The 13,268-nt window shown below is 41.5% G+C and overlaps 2 protein-coding genes across 8 annotated transcripts; both read right to left on the reverse strand.

Moving 5' to 3' along the window:
- Positions 1 to 304: 304 nt before the first annotated feature.
- LOC124686885 (abscisic acid receptor PYL9) lies at positions 305 to 1,259 on the reverse strand. Its single transcript, XM_047220773.1, has one exon. The coding sequence runs from the start codon at positions 1,166 to 1,168 to the stop codon at positions 554 to 556; it is 615 nt and encodes a 204-aa protein (XP_047076729.1). The 5' UTR covers positions 1,169 to 1,259; the 3' UTR covers positions 305 to 553.
- A 4,004-nt stretch (positions 1,260 to 5,263) lies between these two features.
- On the reverse strand, positions 5,264 to 6,678 carry LOC124692072 (nudix hydrolase 8-like). 7 transcript variants are annotated; one of them, XR_006999308.1, is made up of 6 exons: positions 6,549 to 6,678; positions 6,351 to 6,434; positions 6,158 to 6,208; positions 6,027 to 6,061; positions 5,846 to 5,922; positions 5,264 to 5,712 (listed from the first exon to the last, which is right to left on the reverse strand). XR_006999308.1 is itself a non-coding variant. In XM_047225370.1 (5 exons), exons 3-5 carry the CDS (start codon positions 6,040 to 6,042, stop codon positions 5,548 to 5,550), a joined length of 318 nt encoding a protein of 105 aa, XP_047081326.1. In that variant the 5' UTR covers positions 6,043 to 6,061; positions 6,158 to 6,208; positions 6,301 to 6,318; the 3' UTR covers positions 5,264 to 5,547. The 7 variants fall into 7 exon arrangements, 2 of the variants coding, with proteins under 2 accessions (XP_047081326.1, XP_047081327.1); XR_006999305.1 differs by having other exon boundaries at positions 5,264 to 5,754; XR_006999309.1 differs by having other exon boundaries at positions 5,846 to 5,940.
- Positions 6,679 to 13,268: the final 6,590 nt, after the last annotated feature.

Raw genomic sequence — 13,268 nt, forward strand, 5'->3', positions numbered from 1 at the left:
GAGTATACCAGATATTGTTATTATTATTACTACCACTATTACCATTACTATTCTCACTTGGAAATTAAACATTAAAGAAGCTAATTCGGTGAAGAAGATGAAGTTTTGAGATTTTGGCACCGGATTGCTGGCTTGGCAAACAAAGCCCTGAACTGTTTTAGCAATGAACTCCAACTTGCAGTAGGGTTGCTCTTCCTTGTGACCTTGTGAATACGTGCTACTTTAAAAATGCCAAACCAAAAGCGCTATCTAAAAGTATGAGTACCAACTACCCAATTTTGGAGAGATGCCGGCGAAAACAAAAAAAGAGTGATAACATGATGACATTGCAAGATAACGATCGTTGGAATATACATACAAAAACGAAAATAAAAACACCAACTTGCACCATCTTTCGATGTCATCACCCATCAGATTGCAATAACATTAAATTCTTCTCTCTTTTTTTGGTAGAAAAAAAGGGGGAAAAAGAAGAAGGAAGCATCCTCCTCACAATGCATGCATTCCATCGAACGCAACCGGCCATGGAGGAACGATCGATCACTGATGACCATTAGCTTTGCTCACCGGACGGCGGCGGCGGGGAGGAAGGGGAGCTGACGGTCGCTATGGCGGAGAGCTTCTGGAGGTTGAGCTTGACGACGGTGTCGGTGAACATGCGGGTGTCCTCCTCGGTGTTGCCGTCGGGCACGTCGACGACGTAGGACTCGACGACGACGCAGTAGGCAGGGACCTCGGGGCTGTCCGGCGGCGCGAACTCGGTGACGGAGGTGACGGAGCGGTAGTTGCGGAGGCGGTGCTCCCCGCCGACGACGCGGAAGCTGAGGATGTGGCGGTCGTCGTCGAGGATCTCGAGGCGCTCGGTGCTGGTGGAGGCCGGGAGGCCGGAGACGACGGTGACCTCGCGGACGCTGCCGACGGTGGCGCCGTCGCCGGCGGCGAGGTCGCAGGACTTGATGAAGTGCTTGTAGCGCTGTGGGTTGGCGAAGCTGCGCACGATGGCCCACACGGCGGCGAGCGGCGCCTGCACGCGCTGCGTCACCAGCGACGTGCACGTCCCCCCGGCGCGCCCGGGGAACGTGTGGTGTTCCTCCACCACGCCCTCCAGCTCCCGACGCTCCGGCTCCGTCAACCCCTCACGCAGCGCGCTCTCCATGTGAGGCTCCATGCGTTCCTCCCCTCTCCCCTTTCGCTGGCAAGTGTGCAATTAAGTAAGAACGCGCATAAGCTAGTGTTCAGTTTGGGGTTAATGTATTTGGAAATTGGACGAGTCTCGCCTTTTATGGTTGGCCACTCAGTTGTTGGCGACTTGATGGGTTTTTGTTTTATTTTTTGAATTTGCTATTTATTGTCTGCAAATGCTAATTAGGAATTGATAAAACTAGTTCAGCCAAAACAAGTTGCACAAAAGAACAGGGAGCAACTAACTACTAAAAAACATCACACGTACACAACTTTGTCTTCTCGTTCTGCGGATTTTGTTGATCTCTTCATCTACAAACTCTCTCCTTTCACAGTTACTTCGTGTTATGGGTTTGGTCAGAGTTAAACCTGTAAACTTTGTCTATATTTTACAAAATATATCATCAACTACAATACAATATCTAATGTATTTCAATCGTTACAAAGCATATTTCATATGTATGTATTTTCTATTATGAATATTGATACTTTTTTATATATTTTTGTTCAAAGTTTGCAAAGTTTGACTTTGATCAAGTCCAGAATGCGAAGTAAATAAAAAGGGAGAAGGAGATTAGGAGGTGTATGATGTGGATATCATGGGCATTAATCACCCAATAATGATTATATGAATTATCTTCCACAATGTAAATGTGATTAAAAATCCTGCTTTGTCGTATAGTTCGCATCCACGAGGGTTTTCAAAACAAGATCTTATTTTACTATATTTTGACGCAAACAAATTAGCCACCACGAATTAGAGTTATGAGATAATGGGTTTTCAAAACAGGATCTTATTTTATTATCTTTTGAGGGAAACAAATTTGCTGCCAGGACTTACAGTTACGAGATTATGGATATGAGGTACTCGTGGACAGTTAGCACAACATTAGTATATGGTTACCTGGTAATAATTTATATGCTATTGAGACATCGCAATGTTACGCAAGTCCAAAGACTGAGTGTTGAAGTGTTACATCAACAAGTAGAGATGATATATGCAGATGCTAAGTGTAATGCTTAAATTTTTTTGAGTAATGGAGCGTCCTTTATCAAAAAAAGTAGAGATGATAGCAAACCATAGAAGTACAAATCATGCAAAATATGGGTGCAAATTGACACTCTTCGGTCGATCTGGTATCCAAGTTAATATGACCCAAGCGTTTATACTCCCTCCGTTTATGGCTGCCCTACGTTTTGGGTTCGCTCATAGTCAAACTTTACAAATTTTGACTAAGTATGTGAAAAAATTATCGACACTGATAATACCAAATGCATATAGTATGGAACATAAACTTTATGAGGGCTATAACAATAATGTTGGTTTTATAGTATAGTTTGTTCATCTTTTTTATTATATAATTGGTTAAATTTATAAGTTTAATTAACTTCGACTAAACTCAAAATGCAAAGCAATAAAACAGATTGAGTATATAACATGGGACCAAGAAAGAGTAATTTAACATATGAAAATAGGATATTTTTTCGAAGATATCAAAATAGTAATTGGACTATACCCATATTCCCCTTCATATCCTCTATTTTAGGAGCTTGGCTCCCTCCTCCCCTAAGCCTAAATATCACCAACAACCATGAAATTTAAGTCCCACCAACAGCCGTCTATCGGAGGCTGCCATTGACCGCCACCAAGCTCAACGCAGTCCACCGCCTTAGCCATAGTCCATTGTCCACCTTCATCGCGCCCATTTATTTCTCTCCTGTTTCAAATAACCAATAGTGCTGAACTGATTTCACAAGCTTATGTAGGACTTATTGGTCTAACGCAATCAATCAAATCAGTCAGTACCACAACCGTGATAACCTACACAAGGCCGAGTGAAGGAGCCAAAGCCAGACAGAGATACAAAGCACACGGGTGGAAATGTAGAGGAAAGTCTTCGTCGGAATCCTACGATCCGTCATCGTGCATGCATGTGACACCCAGAGGCCGGAGACCTTTTATTGGGCTAATCATGCATTAGCTGTGCATGATGTGAGATCGTTGACCGTGATATTTTGCTATAGTACAACTCCATTGAATGAATCACAACATAGCTTTTTAAATAGTGGGACACCAGGGTCCATCATTTTTTTTCTGTTGGCAAGGACCACTGATTAGTTTATCTAGACCCAGTTTAATATTGACCAACTGCAAGCATAGCTCAGTCCGGCGGTGCTCCAGAAGGTTGAACAAGTGGTCTCTAAAAAATATTTTTTTTTAACTATTTTGTTCATTATAGAATATATGATATTTCACATCTTAAGGAATTGTAATTATGCAAGTACTCGTCAAGGAGCCAATAAAAATATTTGAGAATACATTAGAATTCAAAGTCACAAACAGTGACACCATCATGACAAGCAATCTCAAACCAATTGCAACCAACAACAAAAAATCTCAAATGTTGACTATAACAAACTAGAGATATAAAAAAAAGTAGATACTCCAATATACCAGCTTACGAGGAGTACTCAGCATATAAAATTACTCCATTGTACTATCTCGGTTCCAAAAAAACAGGCCATATATTTTTAACCAGAAGTTAACATCTTATAACTTTCGACAATATATTTTCTTATAGAGTATGCATTTAATATTGTATATGTTTGCAATTTATATATACAGTTTATCTAACTTGACTTACAAGACACTGCCTTTTAATTAAAATTTTATGACTCATTTTTGGGGAGCTGAAACAGTAACAATGAGGTTGTGTGACTATATCAATTTGATGCTATAAAATACTCCCTCCGTTTCATAATTTTTATCGTAATTGTAGTTCACAAGAATTATGAAACGGAGTGAGTACTAAATCAGTAGTAGCTTCTACTATCTTATTTTGCTAATCTCCTGACGTACGATCTGTACAAATTATGGTTAGGCGTATGCACGGATGCTGTCCGTCCATCGTAAAACGACGGCTTTCGAAATCAGAGCGCACGCGCGAGGCGAGGGTGAAAGGAAAGCAAAGAAGATGTGGATGAGATAGTATGTGTGGCAACAATGCATGTGAATGCTGACGGCGACTATGTGAGCAAAAGCAGATCAGCTCGGCTGACCACTGACCAACTGCTATCCTTATCCCTTTTCTAATGCATTTTGTGCTTTCCTGGTCAAGGCTTTGATAGGCAAATTGGTGCGTGTGATGGTGAAATACGGTGTCGTGCATTTTAGGGTATGTATACTCATTGAGAAGTTGCATCTATTGGGATTCCCGTTTGGTATCACTTTTAGAAAAGGCTAAGGTTTTACAGTTTGCTAAATTAGCATATGAAATGGGCGAAAACAGGGAAAGTTTAACGGTAAACAAGAAACGAAGATTTGATGGCAGTCATGGAAGAGATGATCCGAGGGAAGTCACGCGCGGAAACTCCAGCAAAAGCCCATAAACTGTTCGCTACTTCTTAGGGTTAAAAAGAGTGCAACCAACTCTAGCAGCAACATTATTATTTTTCCCTTCTACGTTATCACTCGGTTTCATAATATAAACCGTTTTAGCAAACTCTAGCAGCAACATTACTTTTTTTCCTTCTATTTTATCACTCTGTAGCTTATATTGTTGAATGGTGGTAGTAGAATGTACTCTATGTTTACTTTTTTTTGTTTAATGCTAAGATAATTCAAACATGCATTTTTTGCAAAAAAATAAATAATATAATTCAAACATGCATATTTCATTGCATAGAATTTGACCATTTTCAAATCAACAATTTCAAACACCACAACACAAATACAATTTCTCGAAAAGAAAAGTGACAAATAATAGTAACAAATGTTGAAGACACCACATAGTTCATACAAGAGAAACAAACTACCAAGTGTCATGAATCTCCACAAATGCTCGACAAAATCATCTCAACGTTGCTCATGTGCCCACCCATTTTCAGTAGTTTAACATAAGTGAATTACATCATTCATGGTCTTCTTTGAACACCTCTCCATCCAGTTGTTCCTAGTCAAAGTGCTCATCTTTGTTATCGCTCAATTTAGCTTCCTAAAAAGGCTTATATTTTGAAACAGAGGTAATACTTTCCATGCTATAACCCATGCTTATTCAGTGTATACATTTCACAACACCTATACCAAGAAAAAGTTTCATACACACATACATGCATCAACAAGTATCCACCATTGTAGCTAAGGCGTCAGAAATATCATTACAGTTTTGTTACAGATGAAGAGTACCCTAAATTATGATTATTTTCACAGTGAAAACTTCAGTGCGGGAGAAAACATAACTTCTGGATTTTCGAAGATACCATAAAAGAAAGGGGTATTCAACATGCCAAATATTGTTTGCAGCTGGACTATTGGGCACATGTCCACTTTTCTAGGTAGTTAATCAAACTTTATACCAACTTGTCTCAGGAACGCACCCAGCTGCTTCCAGACTCCAGAGTATCCTGGAAGTAGAGGCAAGCAACCCTATTATCAAGCTTCGACATAACCTGATAAGCCCCAAATCCTGTGTAGCACTTCTGATATCTAGCTATGCATATGTCAACTATCGCCTTGCGCATTTCATCCTCCTGATGGAACGGTTGGTTGATAAATTCATCAAGTGGCATCCACTACAAATAGCATAGTCCAAAGGGATTGTTAGCGAAAGCTAACTAATCCTATTGTTCAAGCTGGAACGCATATGAATTATGACGAGAGTACCTGTGCCGCTTCAATCTCTGATTCGTCAACTGAGATGTCAAATGATAACGGCTTCAGTGTGCATATAAAGAGTATATCTGACTTGTCAAATGTGACTTGGTGTGAGAAGAGGGAACACAATTAGAAAATCGTTTCACAACGTAAATGCTCAAATAACTTCAATCAATTGTATTTGGTATACCTGAAAGCGACCACATCCAGGAAGCAGGTTTCTATCTGAAAAGTAGGCACAGTTGGAACGAAAAATGTCAAATTCGATCATGCTAAATGGCATTATGTTGCAGTTAATTGTACGGGAAAAAAAGCACATACCCCAGTTTCTTCTCTAACTTCTCTTACGGCTCCAAAAAATATGTCTTCATACTGGACAGCAGAGACGACAAATAAAAAAACAGTAAATCAAATTAAAATGGAGTTGACGAAGTACATTTACAAACAATCCAATTTAGTCTTGCCTTGCTACTCATCAGTCATTTATTTACTAGGAAGTTTCTGCTATGTATACCTTATCAATAAAACCAGTGGGGATCTTCCAGATGCCCGAACAGTGTGATGGGCATTTTCTTTCTTTCACAACAAGCACCTAAGTCTGGAAAGGCATATAGAACAAAGACAATTACATAAACCAGTTAGAATATCTATTTATTTATGCAGTAAGTCATGTTTTTCAAACTAAAATGCAGCACCCAGAATTTATCATAACCTCTTGTTTTTCGCTCATGACCTCCAACACCAATTTGATGCAGCGAGGTGGAAGGCAAAGCAGCAGGTCCATCTGGAAGCCAACAAGTTAACATCACATACCCTGGTTCTGCATGACGATAAATAAACCCTTCCTGAAAGAAACAGCACTGGCACAGATCAGCTTTAAAAATCAAATGTACAAATACAATAAGAGGTATTTTCTGAAATAAATAAACAAACAAACTGGACACATTGGCTAGAAAGGTAAAATCATTTTCCCAGGAATAATGACATACAGAAATGCCTGATGATAAACTAAAGTCCATAAGCTAAACTATAAGGTCAACTTGCCTTTATTGCAATTGGAACTACATCAGCTTGACCTTCCAGTATCTTCAACCAGACCCCTCTCTTTCCCTGCAGTATGTAACTCATCAGTCGCCTTTTACATCTACCGACCACTACTTATTGATGGGAGGGCGTATTACCTGCTGACTCCAATAAGATAGTGAGGACCGGAGTGATGCAGAAAATGCATTCAATGTATTTGGTAAAAAGGTGGGGTCAACTACCACTCCACCATATTCATCTTCAAAGGCATCCAACACATCAGTAGTCCTAAGCAATGGCGTACCAGGAATAACAACATTAGTTCTCTTGCTCAAAATCATGCCAGTTCCAAATATTGATGATTTTAAGAAAGGCTGTCCGAATGCTGAAGCTGCAAAACAACAGTACTGTAAGATAAAAGTATAGAAAGAACCAATCAATTTGTGAGACATTGAACATACAAGCAGAAACCAAAGCAGTGTTCTATCCATTTGAAACCAATCAACATGTTATACATGAAAAGAATCAGAAACTGAATGTTGAATATCTGGTGCACCCTTCTGGGCAGCAGTCTTTTTTTTTTTGCATGCTGAAGGTTGAATATAACTTGGCACATAGTCACCTCATACTGGCCTGCCAAAAGCAACTTGTTTTCTGTTCAATGGCACCTCAAATAAGAGAAGGAGGGCACAACAAATGCCATTGTTTTGTATCACTCAGTGATTTTGAAGTCTGACCAGATGACAATTCTGAGAGGCCTATCCCTATGCCTCTTAAATAGAACTGGGAAACTTTAACCAATGGGGATTCTCTGGTGATGTTTCAAAATTCTCACTCCCAACTGAACCAGCACACAACCTTGTAAGTGGGAGCACATGCCATTCAGCCTTCTCAATGGAATGATTCCCAACTTTCTGTATCACTACCTATTTGGACCACAAAAAGTTGAGAGTGGATTTCTAGCGGAATATGAAATTATATTGGAATGGCAAATTCCATAAGTTCAAAATGTCAGGGAGGAAACATCTGGAAGCATTGTTCGGTGAGCAGTCATCATTGACTCTTCAATCAATGTAACAATCTTATGATAGGTCCAGACTTTTAATTTAGAATAATATAGGCAGGCATACGAATATTTCAAAATTGTAATGTATTCAAACTTAAAATTTATTTGACACCAAAATAACCGTACAAAATAGAATTGGAATGAAATAGTAGTTTCATGTTCCACCACAGAATCCTAATATTCAACTAGTCACAAGGAAGTCTTCCATAGAAAGAAAAGGCAAATTACAGTATTTTTACTGATTTTCAAATCACAATTGAAAGAAATGAAAATTTGACTTGTTCAAGAATACACACTGTGTGATGAATAAGTCATTGTATTCTGGTCTTTGTGGAGCTGCTGCAGCACACACATGTTCCTGTGGACTGCAGCACACACATGGTCCTTTGTGAAGGACAGGTGGTTAGGATAGGATAGCATCCCTGATCCTTGACTGCTTTTAGAGGCATCAAGGACTGGCAGTTAGCATCTCCTTGACTGCTTTTAGAGGCATCAAGGACTGGCAGTTAGCATCTTTAGACTAGCATATTCTGGCTGGCTAGCAGCTATAAATCTGTAGCACCGTGCCCTCAGTATGGCATGGCATTGTGTGAGATGTGTGTGAAATAAACCAACGAAAATTGCCCCAACTCTCCTAGTGTCATCCTCTTCTTCATGAAAGTGAGGCTAGAGATACTAACACTGTGCAGTCCAAAACTGAAAGTTTATTATTTCATATCTATGCCCTTCAAGTAAACTTTGCCATTCAAATATTTTCATTTTTAGATGGATAAAAACAAACATTACATAGATCCAACTCTAATCCAGATAAAACATTTACCACATAATCCGGAGCTCATGACTGTTTTGTGAGAAATTTTACATGAGCTCCATGAATTCATTATTCTAGCTAAGTGTGTTGTTAGTCTCAACCCTTATCCTTTGGTTCATGCTATCTGTGATGGTTAAAACTATCTTTACAGGGACCTCACCAACATCTAAGCTTCAAGGTTAGAGCATCTCCACCGGCAGCCCCCAAATAGTCGCCCCCAAATAGTCGCCGGCAGGGGCGCCGGCACTGCTGTATGGGTACCGGCAGTGCATCCTCCATTTGGGGACGTTGTTTCCACACCGGCGCCTCCCAAACGGCGGCCCCCAATATTTTTTTCTTTCTACAATGGTTTGAAACAACATATCAATCACATTTTATTCATACAATCACACAATTAGAATTAAATTATTCATGCAATCAAACAAATAGTACTTAAATTATTCATACAATCAATCAAACAAATAGTACTTAAATTATTCATACAACCAAACAAACAAATATACAACCAAACAAATAGAAATAAAATCATGCATTGTTGGCGGCTCCTCTCCTCGCCCACAAATGCGCAGCTAGATCCACCTTCAGTTGTGCATGGACATCTGCATCTCGAATTTCATTGTGCATATGAAGAATAGCGGCAAATTCTGAGGTACATGCTCTCCTGCAGAACGTGGCAAAACCCCCATTTATTAAAGCTTTCCGTCGAAGAACTTAGCTACAAGCCAGAGGTAGAAAGAAGACAAGACTACAAGGAAGTCAATCTCTAGCTCTGAAAGAATCGTGTCTCTTCATTGACTCTATGCACATGCAGTATGAGGCTTTGTGCGTACAAGTGTTCCGTGCTCTAGATAGCATGTCCCCACGTGACAGATGGTGTGCTACTCCTCTCCTTATATATGCGGAGAGGGTGGCTTCACTGAGGGAAGAAACCCTAGGAAACTCCTAATGGCATCTTTGTACTAGACAAACTACTTTACAAAGTATATCTTTAATCATCAAGTGACAGCTGGAGCCATCTTCTTTAATCGTAGCATGGCACGAACGTCCTCATGTGATGTCTTTCGGATGTCACTCTTCCTCGTATCTGGCGCTCAGATGCTATCGTTTATAAGCTACTTTGCTAATAGCTCTATCCTTGTCCTCTTACGCTTCCGGAGAGAATGCAATTTGACTAGTCCCGCACGACGTGCTAGCAAGATCACACATCTTACACGGTGAGCTCCGGTGTCTTTCTATCATCGTGTTCCGTGATATACCCATCTTGGGGATACCGGCTTAGCATCTTACTTACCATGATTCTCATAACACTTGTGTAAGTGCTTCATAAGAAGAGCTTCATTCGTTTCATAAAATCCATAATCCCAAACCACCGTATCTCCTGATGGCTTCTAAGACCATATCCCAGGCTTGGCAGTGATTTCCCTTTGGCATATCGGAGTTTCCTATCCTCCACAGACACATGTCTAATATTCATACAATCACACTAATTAGTAATTCCAAGAGGTATATCCATGCAGCATCAGAAGCAAATGAGCATGAGCTCAGCAATGATCTTATACAACTCAATCCGCATATGCTAGAATAGTGGACGTGGCTACCAATCTTCTCTCAATGACAACCAAAGGCATTAGATCCAAATCTTTAGCCTAGTTATTCCCAAAGGAGCCCAAGATATGTAAAGGCATTCCATACAATGCATCCAAAACCCGAGCGATTATTGGCTGATCGTCCGAGATGTTTATACGCCGCAAGCAAGATTTATGATAATTAACATACAATCCGTTGATTTACGAAATCATTCAAAGCCTCTTTAAGAACCATGGATCGCTCCTCATCCGCTTGCATAATTAACAAAGTATCATCAACATATGCGAATGGAAAATCGGATCCCAGAATTATAGGAAGCTGTATCAAATTATTATGCAAGAGATCATTAACCACTGATTGCAAGACATCTCCTCCCAAGACATAAAGAAGAGGAGAAATCAGCGAGTGGCCCTTGATAATCAAATGGTTGATCATCCTGCACAGGTGCGTTGCGCTCGCTCTCAATGATCATGTTGTGCATGATCACACAGGCGTTCATCACCTCCCACATCTGAGACTCAGGCCAAGTGAGAGCAGGTACCTGACAATGGCGAAACGCTGCTGAAGCACCCCAAAAGCACGCTCAACATTCTTGCGTGCTGCTTCCTGGCATGTTGCAAAATAAGCTTCCATCTCGTTTGCCGGAGAGGGAATTGTCTTCACAAATGTAGTATACGTCGGGTAGATACCATCAGTAGATACCATCAGCTAGATAGTACCCCTTGTTGTATGCGTGGCCGTTTACCTCAAAGTTCACGACAAGAGCTTGTCCCTCAGCTAGCCTGGCAAACACCGGAGAGCGCTGCAACACGTTGATATCATTGTTTGTTCCTGCCATGCCAAAAAATGCATGCCAAATCCAAAGCTCATGGTTTGCCACCGCCTCAAGAATGACACTGCACTCACCAGTATGCCCCTTGTAGATCCCAATGCTTCTGAGCATCCCAGGAAATCCTCTTGCTGCATTTTTTGCAGGATCCGAGTTGTATCATCTTCTCTTGGTGCTCTCAAATAGTCTTTAGCAAACACCGCTATTACGGCTCGGCAAAACCTGTACATGTTGAATCTGCCATCCGTAGGTAGTCATTGGCTGTTCGTATGCAAGACAGCGCATTGCAGCAGTGCACTTCTGAATTGAGGTTAAGCCCCACAAACCTGTGCAATCTTGCTTGGCCATGAAGTACTTGTCGTACTCCCTGACGCCGTGGACAATCTTCAAGAACAGCTCCTTGTTCATCCTAAACCGGCGCTGAAATTCCTTCGGCGAATGAGTCGCGTCGTCGTTGAAGTAGTCGGCGTCAAGCAGCATTGCGCCGGCTTGACGATGCCGGTTGATGTTCCTCCTCTTGCCTGGCTTTGAGCCGCCGCGCCGAGGCACGACGAAGAAAGGCTGGCGAACGCGCAGCATGTTCGTCAGTGCTGCTGTTGCCGCCGAACAGCCTAAGCGTTCTGCTCCTCCGTGAACAGCTGCACCATCATCTCGTCGTCGCATCTCGTCGTCGCTGTCCATCGCGGCAATCAGACAAACACCTTGCGGGCGGGGCGGTTGTGCCGCGGTGGCGGCGAGCTCTGTTCCAGGCGAAACAACGGCCGCCGGTCGAGGGGGTGGCGGCCGTGTCGATGGACAGCGGTTCCTAGACAGGCGGCGGTGTCTACTGCAAGCAGGGGGCGCGACGGCGATGATCTAGAGGGGTGGGAGTCGGCTCGGGCGTGGGTAGTAGGTGGGAAATCGGTGTCTGGCTGCCAGGCGGAGCCCACGCTCGTTTTCAGACGTGCCGCGAGGCGCCGGCACGCCCGATTCACGCCCTTGGCGTAGGGGGCGGCACGGGGTTGCCGGCGATTCTATTGGGCTCGAAAATTGGCCGGCGCCGTTTGGGGCGCACCGGTGCGAGCCCATTTTCACTGCCGGCCCCCAAAACGCTATCGAAGCCGCCGGTGGAGATGCTCTTAGGTACTTCCATGTCAATGATGAATTTCCGCGAAATATTCTTTCTTTCTGATATCAAATACACCATGATGATGTGTTAGATTGTTCTGCTGATTACATTCTTATTGAGATCGTAGTTGCTATTTACTGGTCTTGATTCTGAAAAAATAAAGATAAAATCTAGTTCACATAATAGGTTCATCATCAAGTTCAAATGTTCAAATATATCCTGTGGATTGAAAAACCAGAGGTGATTTAATATTAAGAGAATCAGCTGTGCGGAAATAGATATCTGGCTGCTGCCATATTTTAAAAACATGGCCATGACGAAATCTTTAAGCGTGACGAAAAACCTGGGTCACCCAAGAAAATTTAATTGCTGCCATCCTCCCACCAAGCCCCGTGTAGGTAAATTATAGTAGAAAAAAAGATACTCCGTAACTAAAAATGCAGTTGGTAAACTTTTACTTTGGATGCGGAATCTACTATATTCTGCATTCTTACATGTTGTAAATGATCGAAGTTGTTGATACACAATTCTTTGACAAGACATATTCACTTTTATAATACAAAGGGAGGATGAACTTTAAGCCATTCCCTTGCAATACGCATATGTCCCTTGCAATATTCCCACGTTACCCAAAAAACTGTAACAATCCATCTTCCATTATGCTGTTTAATGTAAGCGTATCAAATCATTCAGTATGTACTGACATTAAGAGGAGAAAGTACATTTTAGTTTCTATTAAACTCTGCTTGCACTTTAATAACCCCATAAACAAGGAATAATAGGTACAGAAGTACTTTTGGGGTGGAGGGTGTACTTTGCAAAGTTTTAGATTCCCAGACTACAGGTTTGAAAACTGGTGATGCAGGTAAACGGTAAACATTATGAGCAACAAGAGTTGGTTAAAACAGAATAAAATCTTCACACTTAAGAAGGTGCCACATTATCTGACAAATTGATAGCATATTGTCATGTTGCCAAGAAGGTTGACAGCAACAAATCACATCCACC

This window comes from Lolium rigidum, chromosome 2, assembly GCF_022539505.1.
Source record: "Lolium rigidum isolate FL_2022 chromosome 2, APGP_CSIRO_Lrig_0.1, whole genome shotgun sequence".
Taxonomy (NCBI): Eukaryota; Viridiplantae; Streptophyta; class Magnoliopsida; order Poales; family Poaceae; genus Lolium; species Lolium rigidum.